General features: G+C 48.6%; 1 protein-coding gene across 3 annotated transcripts in view; it reads left to right on the forward strand.

Moving 5' to 3' along the window:
- The window catches only part of DIP2B (DIP2 acetate--CoA ligase B (putative)), a 61,844-nt gene that overhangs the window by 38,330 nt on the left and 5,951 nt on the right, over positions 1-17,563 (forward strand). For all 3 annotated transcript variants that reach the window (XM_088068764.1, XM_014261401.2, XM_088068765.1), the window contains 25 exons: positions 703-826; positions 1,332-1,441; positions 2,120-2,222; positions 3,277-3,341; positions 3,833-3,926; positions 4,635-4,754; positions 5,355-5,469; positions 6,071-6,210; positions 6,408-6,544; positions 6,823-6,903; positions 7,043-7,170; positions 7,875-7,989; positions 9,829-10,030; positions 10,350-10,459; positions 10,578-10,658; positions 11,185-11,308; positions 11,598-11,719; positions 12,303-12,414; positions 12,914-13,023; positions 13,742-13,872; positions 14,406-14,574; positions 15,455-15,625; positions 16,099-16,160; positions 16,297-16,354; positions 16,871-16,945. In XM_088068764.1, coding sequence (XP_087924890.1) covers positions 703-826; positions 1,332-1,441; positions 2,120-2,222; positions 3,277-3,341; positions 3,833-3,926; positions 4,635-4,754; positions 5,355-5,469; positions 6,071-6,210; positions 6,408-6,544; positions 6,823-6,903; positions 7,043-7,170; positions 7,875-7,989; positions 9,829-10,030; positions 10,350-10,459; positions 10,578-10,658; positions 11,185-11,308; positions 11,598-11,719; positions 12,303-12,414; positions 12,914-13,023; positions 13,742-13,872; positions 14,406-14,574; positions 15,455-15,625; positions 16,099-16,160; positions 16,297-16,354; positions 16,871-16,945 — 2,859 coding nt within the window. The remainder of the gene's footprint in view (positions 1-702; positions 827-1,331; positions 1,442-2,119; positions 2,223-3,276; positions 3,342-3,832; positions 3,927-4,634; positions 4,755-5,354; positions 5,470-6,070; positions 6,211-6,407; positions 6,545-6,822; positions 6,904-7,042; positions 7,171-7,874; positions 7,990-9,828; positions 10,031-10,349; positions 10,460-10,577; positions 10,659-11,184; positions 11,309-11,597; positions 11,720-12,302; positions 12,415-12,913; positions 13,024-13,741; positions 13,873-14,405; positions 14,575-15,454; positions 15,626-16,098; positions 16,161-16,296; positions 16,355-16,870; positions 16,946-17,563) is intronic.

Genomic DNA, 17,563 nt, shown 5'->3' on the forward strand with positions numbered 1-17,563 from the left:
TTGCCATGTTATTGCCGTGTCAAGAGCTGTGTGAAACTATTTCACAAGAGGAAACAAAAACAAGAGGCTCATGGCAAACATCATAGCAGGAGAGGTGGCAGTGAGCTGGGAGCACTCAGGGACTCACAGAGCTTTGATTTCATTCTCTGTACTCTGACAGACTGCTATAGCAACCAAATGCAAAATTAAAACTTCTCCGCTATTTGCCCAATCGGTTTCTGAGTGAGCCTCCTCATTTTATCATTGTGCAACAGAAATTGGCTCCAGGGGATAGAGAGGTCTCGTTATTCCAGTGTAATTACATGTTTTGCTTTTTCTGCCTCTCGATTCCTCTTTGCAGCATCTGGGTTTCCAGTGATGCCAGTGGACAGGGTGTGCTCCATGCCTGGGTGCTGGGCAGGAGCTCCTGTTTTCCCTGGATTTCACACCCAGTGCATTTTAACCTTGCCAGTGCCGTATTTCGTGGGGTCACAGGATGGTTTGAGTTGGAAGGGACCTCAGAGACCATCCAGTTCCATCCTGTGCCGTGGGCAGGGACACCTTCCACCAGCCCAAGTCGCTCCAGTTGTGATTCTGAGTGTTGTTTTCTTCTTTTCCTTGCCATTCCTTGCCCCAGATCATTATCAAACCTTGGGTTTTGGGGAAGGGAAAGCTGACTTTTGTCATCTTTGAACAGGAGTGACTTCTCCTCTCTTCCCTCAGGATGCTGGTGGGCAGCAGATTGGCTTCTTGCTGGGGAGCTGCGGGATTGCTCTGGCCCTCACCACTGAAGTGTGTCTGAAAGGACTCCCAAAAACCCAAAACGGAGAAATTGTGCAGTTTAAAGGTGAGCTGGTTATAAATTGGCTTTTGATTGTACTCCTGCTGCAGCTGAGCCATCTGAAAGGAGCTGTCAGGACCCTGAAGGCACTTGGGGGGTAAAGGGGCAACCTGATCCCGTCACCAAAATGTTGATTTGTGTTTGTGGTGAGATCATCCCGTGTGTCTGACAGCTGCTCTGCTGTTCTGGGGGTCACAAGGAGCCACCTCCCAAGGCAGGGCTGTGCTCAGGCCCCTTCAGTGGCATTTGGCAGGTTCCAGGGCAGTTTTATTCACAAGTTTTATTTAGGAATGCTGCAGGGATCTTCCCCGAGGAGAGGAAGTACCTTGTTGCCCACTGAACCCCCTGATGAGAAACGAGATGAACCTTCTGGCTGGTAGCTGGGCTTGGCTTGGAATTTTGCTTGTGTAACTGAACTTGGACAAATGATGGGGGTTTGGTGTGTTCTTGCAGAATATAAATCCCTCAATAAATAAACTGATATTAATGTACCGTTTAATTTTGGCTCCAGGTTGGCCCAGACTCAAATGGGTTGTGACAGATTCAAAATATCTCTCCAAATCTCCCAAGGACTGGCAGCCCAACATCTCAGCAGCAGGAACTGAGCCAGCATATATTGAGGTAGGTGGTGAATGGGGAATAGAAAGTACCTTCCGTGAGCTGAATTTAATGTTCTAATCACCAGAGAGAGAATAGTTTCACCTCACTCCCTTCAACTTCCCATTTTCCTTTTCCACTGAAACAAGTCTTTCACTGTGGACATGCTGCTGTGAAGCTCATTTTAGGTTTGAATCCCTCTGTGACCTCGAGCACTGTTTGGAATAGGTTGGAGAATTGTTTTTGTTGCAAAAAGTGAGGGATGGAGACAGCTGAGCTCTGAGATGGTGCTCGGTGACACCCATTTCTGACAGCAGCAGTTGGAGTTCTCTGTTCTTGCTGGTAAAGCTGATTTTTGTTTGTATTCCAGAAGGCGACTCGTAGGGATTGCAGTGGTTTAAGTGGTGGCTCAGCCATCCTGAAATCACAGATTGCCTTTCCAGTTTGTTCCAGGAGCAGGAGGAGATGTCGTGAGCAGCAGTGATAGTGAAATAAACACAAACATTAATTTTTCCTCCCATCTCCATGGAGATTTCCCATGTGTGCCACCATCTCCTCGGGCTTAAGCCTTCACACAGATGGTTTTTTGGGTTTGTCTCAGCAGCTTTAAGAGAAAACTTTATTTTCACGTGGATTCTGTGATTTAAATTCCTTCCTCTGTGGGATCCAGAGCCCTCCCTGACTCTTTTCTCTCCTGTGCAGTACAAGACCAGCAAGGAGGGCAGCGTCATGGGTGTCACCGTGTCCCGTGTGGCCATGCTGGCCCACTGCCAAGCCTTGTCCCAGGCCTGCAACTACTCTGAAGGTGGGTGAGGGCACAGAACATCGAAGGAATGAAGGGCTGCCAGCATTGTTTTAAGTGGTTGCCTCTCATATCTTTAATGATCTGTCTATGAGTAACCAATATTTACTTCAAAAAATAAAATTTAAAAGCGCAGATTAATTCTCTACCCCCCCCCCAAAAGAAAAGTGAAAATTAGCTGTGATGTTTTTTCCCCATCCAAAACTGCATCGTTTTCACTGCCATGATGAAGAGGAATAAAAAGTGGGATTTGTGTCATGTCTGTGAAGTTACTGAGTGAACCAAAAGAGGAGCAAATGGATGAAAAATGGAGCATTTTCCAACAAGCTCCAGCCCCCTCTCACTGCACTGATGGCTCATAGGAATGTTTAAGCAATTGATAAAATTGATAATGTGTAAATTTTATTTTATTATGTATTTTATATATATTATATATATATATATATATATATTATATTTTATTATAACCCAGAGCGTCTGGGGCTGGGGCTATTCTGCTCCTGTGAGGTTTTTTGGGTAACTCAGAAATGGAGATTGGGAGGTGCTGGTGGTGTTCCAGAGGGTTTTGCTGTAGGTTATGATTTATTCTGGTGCTGCCTTGTAAATCAAGCTAATTCCTACATCCATGAGTGAGACTATTTATAGAGCTTTAGGTCACAGAGCTTTAAAATGCAAAGTTTGCCTTTTAGAATCCATCACTCGAGCTCCCATCGCTGCTGAGAGGGCTTGAATGATGTTCTCTGGCTCCTCTTCCCTCCACTGCTCGTGCATAATGAGCTTCAGACCCTTCCTGTCCTGCTGATGGACATTTCAGGCTGGAATGTGATTTCCCTGTTCTCCTGGACGCGTTCCTGCTCGGGAATGGCCGTGCAGTTGTTCCTTGGCACGGCAGGGAGCTGTGATCATTAACACAATTAACAGTGTGATCAAACAGGGCTTGCCCCGTGGAGCAGCTGTGACACATCAGGGACAGCTTCATCCCCGTGCAGCTTCCAGAAATGATGGGCACAGCTCTGCTGGCACCTTGCACCTGACAGCTTCACCTTTCTTTTCCCAGGTGAAACCATAGTGAATGTGTTGGATTTTAAGAAGGATGCAGGGCTGTGGCATGGCATTCTAACGGTGAGTTGAAGCGTTCCAGAACTCTCTGTAATGACAGATTCATGATCAGGTGGGATATTAGGAAAAATTTCTTCCCTGTGAGGGTGGGCAGGCCCTGGCACAGGTACCCAGAGAAGCTGGGGCTGCCCCTGGATCCCTGGGAGTGCTCAAGGCCAGGTTGGATGGGGTTTGGAGCAAGCTGGGACAGTGGAAGGTGTCCCTGCCCAAGGCAGGGATGGGTCTGGATGGGCTGTAAGGTCCCAGCCCATTCAGAATTCCATGGTTCTGTGATAACAGCCATTGAGGCCACGGCTGAGGAGCTTTACCTGTTAAAACAATCATTTCTCTCCCTGCCACATCTGCGTTTCTCTGGGGGAATCATCCTGACTAAACCTCTGTGAATTCATGATGGGGTGGAAGTTGATGGGCACTGGGGCTGACTCTTAATTCTAATAAACTCAATGAAAGGTTTGTGATCCCTTTCCTAACAAATCTTTTTTCCTGCTTTTCAGAATGTAATGAACAAGCTGCACACCATCAGCGTGCCCTATTCTGTGATGAAAACCTGTCCTCTCTCCTGGGTGCAGAGGGTTCACGCCCACAAAGGTAACTCAGGATGATCCACAACTTCAACTTCAGGAGTGAGAGACATGAGAATTTCAAATGCCTCCAATCCCTCTTGCTCTTCATGATAAATCTCGAGGGCCATGAGTTTCACTAATATCCAGAGATAGTTAATTTTTATTTCACAGTTGTAGATATGATTTTCTAGATCCTCAGGCTGGGCTGGAACTCTAAGAGTCAACAGGAGATTTAGCCCCCCAGTCGTGTAGATACTTGTAAAACTCCTTGCACTGGTGACTTGCCAGAGGTTGGAACAGGAATGTGACAGCTTGGGAGGACAGGAGCCTTTGCCATTTATTTCTGTGCACAAAATCCTGATGCCACCTCAGCGGTGGGGAACGTGATGGGCATCTTGTGGCTTGGAGCCAGTTTCTTTTATGAAACCAAGAAAATGGCAGAGTGCAGCAGGAGCCCTCGATCCCTGGGCTCCCTGAGGGCTTTCAGAGGCTGATATTGATTTATGGCCTTTGGAGGAGGAGCTGTGATGGTGACAGACCCTGGCTCAGGTGGTGGCAGTGCCACAGCAGATGCCATCGTATGTTGGGTTTGCTGTTGCTGCAGTCTCGGTTATTTAAGGCTTCCTTAGGTGAGAATTCCCTCATTTGGGGGTCTCACACCGTGTATCCGTATGAAAATAACTCTTGGAAAGCTTCATTTTGTCCTGAGCCGGCGTTTTTGTGCTGGTTGCAGCGAAAGTTGCTCTGGTGAAGTGTCGAGACTTGCACTGGGCCATGATGGCCCATCGGGACCAAAGAGACGTGAGCCTGAGCTCCCTGCGGATGCTGATCGTCACCGACGGTGCCAACCCCTGTGAGTGTCCCCAGCCCCTCCCTGCAGCCCCTGGGAGCAGAACCAGCTCCCCTGGGCTCTCCTTGGGGACAGAGCTCTGGCTCCTGGTGCTTGGGCGCAGCACGAGGGGGTTTCTGTGTTGCCATCCTTCAGGCTGTGAGAGATCCTGCAAAGCAGGAAAAGGGAGAGTTTATAAACTCTCCATAACTCATGTTATGAGCTCTTCATAAACAAAAAGGAAAAGGCAGTGTTTATAAAATCAGACAATTGTTCAGGCTGGAAAAGACCTTTAAAGACCTTGGAATCCAGCCCTTGACCTAGCACCACTAAACCCTGTCCCCAAGTGCCACATCCACAAGTCCTTTAAATCCCTCCAGGGACTGTGATTCCACCACTGCTCTGGGCAGAATCCAGTGTCTGAACATCCAGTCTGGGCTCATTCCAATGCCTGACCATCCTTTGATTGAGGAGATTTCCCCTGATATCCAACCTAAACCTCCCCAGCACAACTTGAGGCCGCTTCCTCCTGTAGTTTCTCAAATCCTCCTCCTCACCCCTCTCGTAGATGGGCACGAAATCAAATTCTGTGAAGTCCTAGTGGCATCTTTTGTTCTTTCCTAGGGTCTGTTTCCTCCTGTGATGCCTTCCTGAGCTTGTTTCAGAGCCATGGGCTCAAACCAGAGGCGATTTGTCCCTGTGCCACCTCCCCCGAAGCGATGACCGTTGCAATCCGGAGGTAACAGATTGAGTCATCCAGGCCGGGCTTTGTTCACACTTGGGTTGGCCATATTTGATTTAAGCACGTAATAAACTCCTCTGACATTTACTGTGTGTGCTCAGGTACTCAAGTCTCTGAGCTGTTAAACCTCCCTCCTGAGATCCAAGTGGTTTCTGTGGTGTGTGACAGCTCAGCAGTGCCTGAGAGCCGCTTTTCCTCCTCCTGCTTTCCACAGCCTGGGAGGTGTTCTGAGAATCTCAGTCTGAGATGAGATTTGAGATCATTTGGACATTCTCATGCTCTGCCTCTGTCCATTGCTGCCTTCTGTAAGAAGCAGCCCTGCAATCACAAGCTGGGGTTTGCCATGGGGTGAGAGAACGAGCTGGCAGAGGAGCTGCAGTGCTCAGCAACACAATTCCTCAGGGATTGAAAATGTGGCTCCTTTGGGTGGGGATCCCTACTGCCAGCACAGTTTGAAACGTTTATACAAAGCAGAGACACGGATTTGAATGAATTTTATTGATGAATACACGGATTTCTGTTGCTGTGCCGTCTCCATCTGAGTCTAACACCAAGCTCAGGTGCCTGATTGTATTTTTTCATCTTGTGTCCTTCCCAGGCCTGGGGTCCCCGGGGCCCCTCTGCCAGGCAGAGCCATCCTGTCCATGAACGGGCTGAGTTTCGGTGTCATTCGGGTCAACACCGAAGATAAAAACTCTGCTCTCACTGTCCAGGACGTGGGGCATGTGATGCCAGGAGGTAAAAACAGGCAGCAGGCTGACGTGAGGTGTTTTTGGGGATGTTTTAGGAGCAGAAGGGGTCAGTGTTCTGCCCCATATCAGCCTCGGTGTGGGAGAGGTGGGGCAGTCTCAGTCATTTCTGTCACAGTTAAACACGTCGGTTCTCACACGGGGCGAAGTCTGGGAGCTGTTTTAACAAAACCTGGTTTGTCCTAGGCATGATGTGTATAGTGAAACCAGATGGGCCACCCCAGCTCTGTAAAACAGACGAGATTGGTGAGATCTGTGTGAGCTCCAGAGCAGGAGGAATGATGTACTATGGGCTGGCAGGGGTGACAAAGAACACTTTTGAGGTATGTCTTAGCAGAATGCATCTTTCCTGCCTCATTTTCAGTGTGAAACTGCTGGTCTTGGGTTTGTAATTGAAGTGTTAATGCTGTTTTTTAAAAACATGCACTGGAAAACTCCTTGCAGTTAGAGATACTCAGAATCCCTTCCATAAGCATCTCCCACCCTGCCACAACAACTCGAGGCTTCCCTCCCCTTCTCGTCTTCCCTTCACTCCCTTTAAGTGCAATTCTTGGGCAGGGGAAGGTTTTTCTCTCCTCCAACGTCCTCCCTTGTGTTTCAGGTGATCCCTGTGAACTCCTCTGGCTCTCCAGTGGGGGAAGTGCCCTTTGTGCGTTCCGGCTTGCTGGGATTTGTCGGACCTGTACGTGAGGCAGTCGCTCTGCTCTGACCCCTCAGCCCATCCTTTCCTTTCTCTTTTTCAGAGAAAAGCTTTTGGGGGAGGGAGGATGGGTGAGAGGAGCTGGCTGCGAGTTCCTCACCGGTGCCTCCTTGTCTTGCAGGGCAGTTTGGTGTTTGTGGTGGGGAAAATGGATGGATTGCTGACGGTGAGCGGGAGAAGACACAACGCCGATGACATCGTGGCCACTGGGCTGGCCGTGGAGTCCATCAAAACAGTTTACAGAGGAAGGTCAGCACAAGAAACCTCGTCCCTCCCCATAAGCTGCTGCATGTAATTGAAACAGAAGCTTCAGCACTTTCTCAGATTTCTCTTTGGGTAGCTCAGTTAAAGAAAACATGTTCTTGATTTAGGCGGTAATTGCCCCGATCCTGCCCAACACAGATCTTTTTCCCACTACCCAGCCTGGCTTTTCATCAAGTCTGTGCTTTAGGGAAAGCAATCAAGTAACAAGAGAAGTCAGCCACATGGAGAAATTAATGCTCTGTCTCTGCAGAGTTGCAGTCGTTAGCTGCTGGCTGGTGCAGCAAGGAAAAGTTTCATTAATGTCCAAAGGTAGTTGATTTTTATTTAGCAGTGGTGGATATCATTTTCTGGATCCTCAGGCAGGGCTGGAGCTCATATCTCCGAGACTCAGTGAGAGATTTTAAACCATCATGTAGGTGCCTTTAAATCTCCTTTCATTTGTGCTTTTCCAGAAGTTGGAACAGGAATGTGACAGCAGGTTGGGAGAATGGGAGACTGTGCCATATGGAAATTTCATCTGAAAATGGGATTAACTCCTTAAATACCTCCCAGTCTTTCCTTTTGGCTCACGTTAATTGCCTGACTCTTTTTCTCTTGTTTTTGCCCCGCGGTTATTTTAACAAGTTCTTTAATCTCTCCTTGGCTTCCCGTTTGCAAGGAGTGAAACTGGAGTGTGCCCTTTTCCGTAGGATCGCCGTGTTCTCCGTGTCCGTGTTCTACGACGAGAGGATCGTGGTGGTGGCAGAGCAGAGGCCGGACGCCTCCGAGGAGGACAGCTTCCAGTGGATGAGCCGGGTGCTGCAGGTGCAGCCAGGGGAAACGCTGCTGCCTTTGGGGTGTGGGCAGAGCAGAGGGCACTGGCTCGGCCCCGAGGGAGGGAGTGCTGTGATTTATGAAGTTCCCTTCCTCTCTGCCACCACTGTCCACCCACAGCAGCCAGGGAGACGGGAGGTGGATTAGCTTGGCAAAGGAGATCCTAAAAACGAGCCCTTTCCCTTAGCTGAGATGGCAGTTACAGCTTTATTTCTTGGGGTCCAGCTTTATTTCTTGGGGTCCAGCTTTATTTCTTGGGATCCAGCTTTATTTCTTGGGGTCCAGCTTTATTTCTTGGGGTCCAGCTTTATTTCTTGGGATCCAGCTTTATTTCTTGGGGTCCAGCTTTGTTTCTTGGGGTCCAGCTTTATTTCTTGGGATCCAGCTTTATTTCTTGGGATCCAGCTTTATTTCTTGGGGTCCAGCTTTATTTCTTGGGGTCCAGCTTTATTTCTTGGGATCCAGCTTTATTTCTTGGGGTCCAGCTTTATTTCTTGGGGTCCAGCTTTATTTCTTGGGATCCAGCTTTGTTTCTTGGGGTCCAGCTTTGTTTCTTGGGGTCCAGCTTTATTTCTTGGGATCCAGCTTTATTTCTTGGGGTCCAGCTTTATTTCTTGGGATCCAGCTTTATTTCTTGGGATCCAGCTTTATTTCTTGGGATCCAGCTTTATTTCTTGGGGTCCAGCTTTGTTTCTTGGGGTCCAGCTTTATTTCTTGGGATCCAGCTTTATTTCTTGGGATCGTTCGGGGTGAGGTTGCAGGAGGGAAGGAGGAAGAGGTATGGATAAGCACTCCTTTTTGAAGGCAGGGGAAAAGGGTGGGGGAATTCACACAACCAATAAGGGGAACTGGGGAGAACAAGATAAGGGAAATAAACTTACAATTCTGCATTTTCAGGGGTACGTTTTTTGGGTCATACCATTTTTCCTAACTGCATTACAAGGGAGCCCAGGCTCTGCATCCCTCTTGGCACAAGGTGTTTGTGCAGGGTCACGAGCTGTGTCCTGTGGCGTGGTGTCCTGAGGGAGCTGCAGTGACAGGATAATGGGAATGGATTCAAGCTGAAAGGGGAGAAATTTTAAGTTAAATTTTGGGAAGAAATTCCTCAGCCAGTCTGGGGTTCCGTGGAGGTCCTGGGGGAGCAGAGGGGCTCCGGCAGTCTCCTCTCAGAGCTGCAGAGCAGATCTGTGCTCGAGCTTTGGTGTTCTGCTTTTAGTCTGGATCATGTGGAGCTCAGAGCTTGGCTTCAAAGCCACCCTTTTATTTGGAGATGCCTTTTCAGCAGGGACCAAGTGCAGGGAAAGGCCAGAACAGCTGAATGAGTGTGGTCCTAAAAGAATGAGTAGCAAAGTCCTTCCTTTGAGAGCTTCCTGCTGCATGTGTGTTATTCCAGGGATGACATTCAGGGAGTGAAGTGTGCAAGCTGGGGTGGAAAACCAGGGAAGTACCTGGTGCTGTGAATAATGGATCAGATGCCTGAATGCTGAGGCGGGCAGGAGGGAACAGAGTGTGATGGTTCAGAGGAGACAGATGGATACAATCCCGAGATCAGAATCGTGTGATTCATCAGGCAACTGTGGATATTTTGGGATTTTGGTCATGAAAGATTTAAAAATGGATTTGGGTGTCTGTGAAATGGGCTGTAAAGGAAGGGATGTACCCAGCACTTCAGGCTCACTGCAGGACTCGCTGAGCAGAGGTCAAGTGGGATGTCCGTGATTGACTCTCTCCTCCTGCACCTCTCAAGTCCAGGGATTTATCTTGCATCAGCAGCAGCAGTCTGTGTCCAGCGGTGCCAGGAAGGCCAGTGACCATCTCTCCTTTCTCTAGGCAATTGACAGCATTCACCAAGTGGGTGTTTACTGCCTTGCTCTCGTGCCAGCCAACACATTGCCAAAAACTCCGCTGGGAGGGATCCACATCTCCCAAACCAAACAGCACTTTCTGGAGGGCTCTCTGCACCCCTGCAACATCCTCATGTGCCCACACACTTGTGTGACCAACTTGCCAAAGCCCAGGCAGAAACAGCCAGGTAACCTGAACAACCCCTTTTGTTTGGTGGTGTTAAACTGGGGCTCGGTGAGGTCCTGCTCCCTGTCCCTCATGCTGGGCACCAGAGCCTGTCTTGTTCCCCGTGGCTGGGGCGTGTTCCAGGCCTCTCTTTGCATGTGTTAGTCAGGAATTTTGATTCCCACCTTTGAACTCAGTGGGATTCTCCCTCCTGGTGAATAGAGACCAGCAATGCCTGCTGAACTCCATCAGCGAGGCTTCGTTCCCCGGAGCAGTGGGATCCTGCAGGGACTCTCTGAACCTTTGCTCTGCTCCTTCCCAAAGTGCTGATGTCTCCACAGGTGTGGGCCCTGCCTCTGTGATGGTGGGGAACCTGGTTGCTGGGAAGAGAATCGCTCAAGCCTCTGGGAGAGATCTGGGTCAAATAGAAGACAACGATTTAGTTAAAAAGGTAAATCAGTGTTTGTGACAACTGGAGAACGGGAAGGAGTTTTCCCTCCTGGGTGCAGAGCAGCACTGGAAAGCACTGAAGGAGAAGCTGGTGTTGAACTCCTGCCTGTCTCTTCCAGCACCAGTTCCTGACAGAAGTGTTGCAGTGGAGAGCTCAAGCGACTCCTGACCACCCACTCTTCCTTTTATTGAATGCCAAGGTACAGTCAGTGCTGTGTTCTTGGGTTTTAAGGTCCACATGTTGTCCAGTGCCAGTTGGAGAGTTCTTAAAATCTTTTCCCCTCTGTATCAGATTTTGGCCGTAGATTTGTAACTTAAAACTTGACCTTTGGCCCTCTAGGTCCCTTCAGCAAATGACTCTCATGGTTCGACACTTCATTTTAAAACTGAGCGTGTTTGTAGGTCCCACTGGTTCCTGTATCAGTTAATGGTGTATCCCTTGGTGCCACCATCCCTATCAATGGTGTTGAGTATATTCTGGCAAGGTTCTGGTGCAAGAAGACCTGAACTGACTCCCTGGAAGGTAGAATTTTCTAGAGCAGATCTAACTCCATCTCTGTCCTTTGGTACTGTAGTGGATGAGCGGCTCACTGGGCGCCAGCAGCCTTTAGGTAGAGATAACTCATAGCTGTAGCCTCCTGCTAGCCAGCAAGCTTGGGTTTATTTCACAGCAGTCACTTTGTCTTGTGCCAGCCCCTGTTTAGAGCATTTTTGTGTCCTTTCAAGGGAACCACTGTGTGCACGGCCACCTGCCTTCAGCTGCACAAAAAGGCCGAGAGGATCGCATCAGTGCTGTGTGACAAAGGCCATCTCAATGCAGGAGACAATGTGGTGCTTCTTTATCCTCCTGGTGAGTGATTCCCACTGGGGAAACACAGCCTGGGCTTTCTTTGGAATCTCACTGGCATGTGGAAATACGGGAAAGGCTCTCAGTGCTGGTGAGAGGCGCTCACTGCTGTGTCCTGACTGACTCTGGAGTCATTTAACACTCGGGATGTTCTTTTCCTCTACAACAGAGAAGGTTTCCTGTGTGCTTCCTTGACTTTCCCCATTCCCTATCCCGAGCTTTCTCAGCTTCCTTGTGCTGCCCTGGGTGCTGTGGGAGTGTCCCCAGTGGTGCAGCTGTGGTGTCCTTGCAGGCATCGAGCTCATCACGGCCTTCTACGGCTGCCTGTACTCGGGCTGTGTCCCCGTCACCGTGCGCCCGCCCCACGCCCAGAGCCTGGTGGCAACGCTGCCCACAGTGAGGATGATCGTGGAGGTGAGTGCCAGGGCTCCAGGGGTGACACACGTGTCACCGTGGCTGGAGCAGGGCTGGGTTGGTCCAGAGGGGACACAGAAGTCACACTGGCCGTGCTCCAGGGGTGACACAGTTGACCCAAGCTCATGTTGTCTGTGTGAGAGGGATGGAGGCACATCGTGGAGCTGGGGGACAGTGTTTTCATTCATTAAATGCCAGAGACAGCTTTCTGACAACACCAACATGATGCTGCCACCCAAAATTTCACCTTGACTCTCCTTATTGCTGGGGAAGTTCAAATGCTGCAGTTAAGCCACTTCCCAAGCCCAGTAACCAGGAGACACCATGGGGAAGAAAGCTGGATCTGGCTGTGACACCTTGTCACCTGCTCGAGAGGCTCTGACAGGGTCTGTGCAGGCTGGGCTGCACTGGGGCTTTAGTGAAGGGGAAGCGGAGCAGAGTGGCAAAAGCCAGAGAAAAGAATTCAGGTTTGCTGAAAGAAATTGGCTGCAGGTGGTGAAAGTCTCTGAGCATCAGCTCTTGCAGTGGCAGTGCTGCTGGGACGTGCTCTTGCCTCTGTTTCAGTGAGGGTTCACCTTTGCAGGTCAGCAAAGCCGCCTGTATCCTCACAACCCAGACCTTGATGAGGCTGCTCAAGTCCAGGGAGGCAGCTGGAGCTGTGGATGTGAAAACCTGGCCAACCATCATCGACACAGGTGAGCTCTCAGGGCCAAGAGGCTCCTTCAAGTTCTGTGTGACTTCCAAAGGGACTGTCCCCCCGTTTCGCTGAGTGGCTCTTGAAAATTTGTTTGAATATGTACAAAAGCTATCCAAGATGTGCCCTTGTTCACTGGGAACTCTTCTTTGTTTGAATATGTACAAAAGCCATCCAGGATGTGCCCTTGTTCACTGAGAACTCTTCTGTATTGAGCTGTGCATGGGAAATGATTGCAGTGACAACAGTGATTGCTGGAGATAACTTTAATCTCCTTAAAACAAGGGCGAGTTGGTCTTTTCTCCCTTTCCCTGAGAATAAATAATTTTCTATGTGGGAGCTTTGGCAAGAGTTTTGCCACACACTAGCCTGTCTCTTCTGGAAAGAGAATTAATAGAAAGCTTTATCTCCCATCTCTGGTGTTTTGAAAGTTGTGTTCTCCTTTCACAGTCAAGTAACCAAAATTAATAAACAAAATTAATTGTTTCTCTCTTGCACAGATGACTTGCCCAGGAAGAGGCTGGCTCAGATCTATAAGCCACCCACACCCGAGATGTTGGCATATCTTGATTTTAGTGTTTCCACAACAGGCATGCTCACAGGAGTAAAGGTATAGTAAGGGGTTAGGAGATGGGCATTTGTGTCTTGTCTTTGCCTGACCCTCTGAGCCACCTCCACCTCCAACTTGTAGCTTAAACAAAAGCCCTGATTTTCTTCTAATAAAGCCGTGGGCTTCAGCTCAGTGAGTTAGCTGTGCCCTGGAGGAAAGCAGGTGTCCACAGTGGGAGCAGGAATTCTGCAGCTGCCTCCCACTGGAGAGCTGCCTTGGGAGAGCAGCGGAGCTCTGAGCTCTGCTGGCCTCCAGCAAGAGGCAGGCACCAAAAAGAGGATAAGAAACTAAAAAAGGAAAGCCTTGAGCTGTTGTTAAGGTTAATTCCAGGATAGTCAGGGTTGGAAGGGAGCTCTGCAGATCCCCCAGTCCAAGGCAGGGTCACCCAGGTGACACAGGAACATGTCCAGGGGGGTTTGGAATGTCTCCAGATGGGAAGACTCCACGACCACCCAAGGGCAGCTGTTCCAGTGCTCTTCCACCTCCATGGAAAGCTCTTCCTCAAGTTGAGGTGGAACTCAAACATCAGCAGCTTCAAGTTGAGCTGTTGCTGTCACTGTTGGTGTCAGGGCTCTGCACGAGCTGTGGAAGCTCAGGAGCCAAACCACGGCTTTGCCTTCACACCAGCTCTCCATAAACCCCTTTTCTCTGTCCTGCCCCGTGCTGGGGAGTCCCTGGCTGCTGTCCTGGGCTCTCAGCAGTGTCCCCTGTGTTGCAGATGTCCCACGCTGCAGTCAGTGGCCTGTGCAGGGCCATCAAGCTCCAGTGTGAGCTCTACTCCTCCCGGCAGATTGCCATTTGTCTGGACCCCTACTGCGGGCTGGGATTTGTGCTCTGGTGCCTTTGCAGGTAGGACTTTGTGGGGGGAAAGGGGCAGATGAGCTCCTGGCTGGTGGGAAATGGGAAATGGGTCCTTCTGGGTGTAATTACAGGCATGTTGACATTACAGAATGACTTAATTTACAGTGGGGGGGGGGATTTGTCTTGGAACTGACAACAACACGTTCCCGTTTTGCTGCAGATTAGCAAGATGTTATCCCATCTTGATTATGTGTGTTTGTGCTGCCAAATATCCCTGGCTTCAGAATGTTTCTCTTCCCTTTCTTCCTTGATTACATGTTGCAAAAAGGGAGTTTTTGTTCTGTGTGGGGTTGAGCCAGTTCTCTTCCTTCACTGTCAGCGTGTGTTTGTGCGTGGATAAATTGTTATTCTTGTACAGTAAAGTTGCATTTTTAAAATGCTGCTGCTCCAGTTTGCCTCAGCTGCAGTCCCACAACCTGCCTTTGGACTAGCAGGGATGTAATGTGCAAGCACAGCACATATTAATTTAAAGATAACTGCGAGCTTCACTGGAATGTTTTCTCCCTTAATGTTCTTTACAGTGTGTATTCTGGACATCAGTCAATTTTAATTCCTCCTATGGAGCTGGAATCCAATCTTTTTCTCTGGTTATCTACTGTCAGCCAGTATAAAATAAGGGACACTTTCTGTTCCTATTCAGTCATGGAACTGTGTACAAAGGGACTTGGAAACCAAGTTGAAATGTTAAAGGTAAGAAATGTTTCCTGAGTGTTGTGTTGCATAAATTAAGGGAACTCTGGTAATAAAGCAAAGTGATGGGATTGTTAAATAGAAATTTTTCCTTTGCACAAATGTCCAAAAGCTGCAGCCCTGGGAGAGGAGAGGAGAGGGAAGGAGCAGGGAGCAGCTGTCAGGGAATGTCAGGGCAGCCCTGAGCAGGGAGGATCCCGTGCAGCCCTGCAGCACATTCCTTATGTAACAGTCTGCAGTGGAGGCTCAGACCAGCACATGATGGGAAGCAGGAGAGCTGCTCCACGGAGGTGTGTTCTCCTGGGAGATGAGAGAAAGGGAAAAACAGCTCCGTGCCATGCCTCAGGTGGCTTTTTCCCTGGGAATTCCTGGAGTAGTGGCTCCGTGAGGTTAAGGCTCAGCCTTGTTCTCTGGTGGGTGGCACAGGGCTCTGCAGGTGCCCGGGCTGTGTCACAGGTGAGCAGCACATGGCAGCTCCTGCCTGGTGCTGCTCAGAGCATTCACCAGACAAAGAAAGATGGATTCAGGTCCCAGAGTTGTTGGAGAGTCAGTGCAGCCCCAGTGGATGACTTTATTCTGCCTGGGTTTGGTTTCCATCTGTTTAAGCAGTGACTCAGAGGTGTAATCTCAGCTGAGCTAAGAGCTGGGGCAGAGGAGGGAGCTCTGCCAGTCCATGTCTTGCTCTGGCTGCATTTCCAGGCTGTGGTCAGACACGATTTGGAGTCACAAATAGAATCAGAAAAAGGGAAAGTAACTTGGAACACGAGGATTGAGTTTGTCCTGCGTTTCCCGAGTAATTTCAAGGGATAAGAAGCAAAGATAACTTCTTGAGAGGGGACAGCTGAACACCTCCTGCCCTTTGCCTCATGTCTGTGTGCAGGCCCGAGGCATTAACCTGTCCTGTGTCCGGACCTGCGTGGTGGTGGCAGAGGAGCGGCCGCGCGTTTCCCTCACCCATTCCTTCTCCAAACTCTTCAAGGACATCGGGCTGTCATCCCGAGCCGTGAGCACCACCTTTGGCTCACGGGTCAACGTGGCCATCTGTTTACAGGTGAGGCTTCCCAGGGCTCTTCCTTGTTGCTGGCACCACATTCCAGATGCCAGGCTCGGCTGTAATTCCACACTCCCCGTCTGAAGCCCAACATCTGCCCCGTGGAGAACAGCTGGCACAAGATTTAAGCAGCTTCTTTCATTTGCAGCTGCCAAATCGTATCACAGATGCTCAAAACAAGTGAAACACGAATCTGAGCTGTTTATTCCCACGTAAACAAGTGCCTGGTTGCTCCAGGCTGGTGGCTGAGAGAGCTTGGGGTGTCTCCCCCCTCCGCAGGGCTCCTTCCCACACAGGTGTTCCAAAAAGTCACCTGCTCACTGAAGGGTTTCCCTTAGTGCAGCTGCAAAGGTGGGGGGATATGAGTAGGAATTCTGCTGCAAGAAACCCCTGGCAATGTTTCTGGGCTCAGAATTTACCCTGACTGCTGCAAATACATCAGTGTTTTTTATTTTTAAATATTAACTCCCCAGGGAACATCGGGGCCCGATCCCACCACGGTGTATGTAGACCTGAAATCCTTGAGACATGACAGGTACTGTAAGTTCACTTAAACCAATTTATTAACTACATAAAGCCCTCCCTGCAGTGGTGCTGAGTTCTCACACCGCTCCAGACACTTCAGCTCTTTGTTTTTTTAACCCTGACAATGTTTTTATCTTTACCTTCAGGGTCCGTCTGGTGGAACGAGGAGCTCCTCAGAGCCTGCTGCTTTCCGAGTCTGGGAAGGTAATTCCGTGTCTCCCCACTCCCCACAGCCCTCGTGCTGGAGCTGGGAAGCACCTGTGGCGTGGCAGGGGGTGGCACCTGGTTACACTGTCCCTCTGGAAAGTCAGTTTGATTTATGAGGAATTAATTACCTGTTGATTTAGGAGCGTGTTTTGCTGGAACTCTTGGGGGAATTTCTCTGTTTTGCAGTAAATGAGCTTTACCAGAAGTGTGGGCTCTGGTATTCTTGAAATCAGCCTGTATTTGGGGTTTACTGGAGCTCTTACTCCCTCATAACTTACCAGATTTCAGCTGTATTATTCAAAGTCAAGGTCTATTAACATGTACAGACCCAGAATATCTTCCCTGTGTGTCCCTGGAGCCGTGGAGTACATCCATACCCTGATCCTGCCTTGCTGTACCTACCCTGACCTGATTTATCCCTGTTTGTGATGTCCAGGGGTGAAATCCTGCCCTGATTGTGTGTTTTCTTACGCTGAAGATAACCCAACAGGGATTGCACATTTCCTTCTTTAGATTCTGCCTGGAGTCAAAGTGGTCATTGTCAATCCAGAGACAAAAGGGCCCCTGGGAGATTCTCACCTTGGGGAGGTAAGGACAGGTTTTGCTCCTTGGGGACCTTTTCCTGCTGCTCCTTGGGCTTTTCTCTGCTGGGGGACAGTTTGGAGCTGTGATACAAGCCTTTGTAAGGTGAATTATTGCTGGAGCATTCAGAATTTGGGTATTATTTCACTGCCAAGTTTAAAGAAAACCCACTTGAAAAGAAGATTGTTCTACCCTAAATCTTGCAGACTGGTCCCCAAATAGCATAATTTACATTTGGCTTTCCTTTTCTTGATTACACATCAGTGTATTGATCAGTGTTGATGGATTATTATCCAGTCTTGGACTTGACATGTTAAAAATTATGATTTATATAATATAAATAATACATTATTTATGTATAAATATAAAATAATGTATGATTTATATAATATAAATAATACATTATTTATATATAAATATAAAATAATGTATGATTTATATAATATAAATAATACATTATTTATATATATAAAATATATAAAATTATTAATTATTGTAATAACAGAATAATTTTATGTAATAATAAAATTATTTATAAAATATTATAAAATTATATAGAAATCCTCTATAAAACCCCTTATTTACTCCATGAATCCTCATCTACAATTACTGTACAATTACAGC

This window comes from Pseudopodoces humilis, chromosome 32 (assembly GCF_049639895.1).
Source record: "Pseudopodoces humilis isolate 2021_Gansu_Grassland_sample_001 chromosome 32, ASM4963989v1, whole genome shotgun sequence".
NCBI classification, from domain to species: Eukaryota; Metazoa; Chordata; class Aves; order Passeriformes; family Paridae; genus Pseudopodoces; species Pseudopodoces humilis.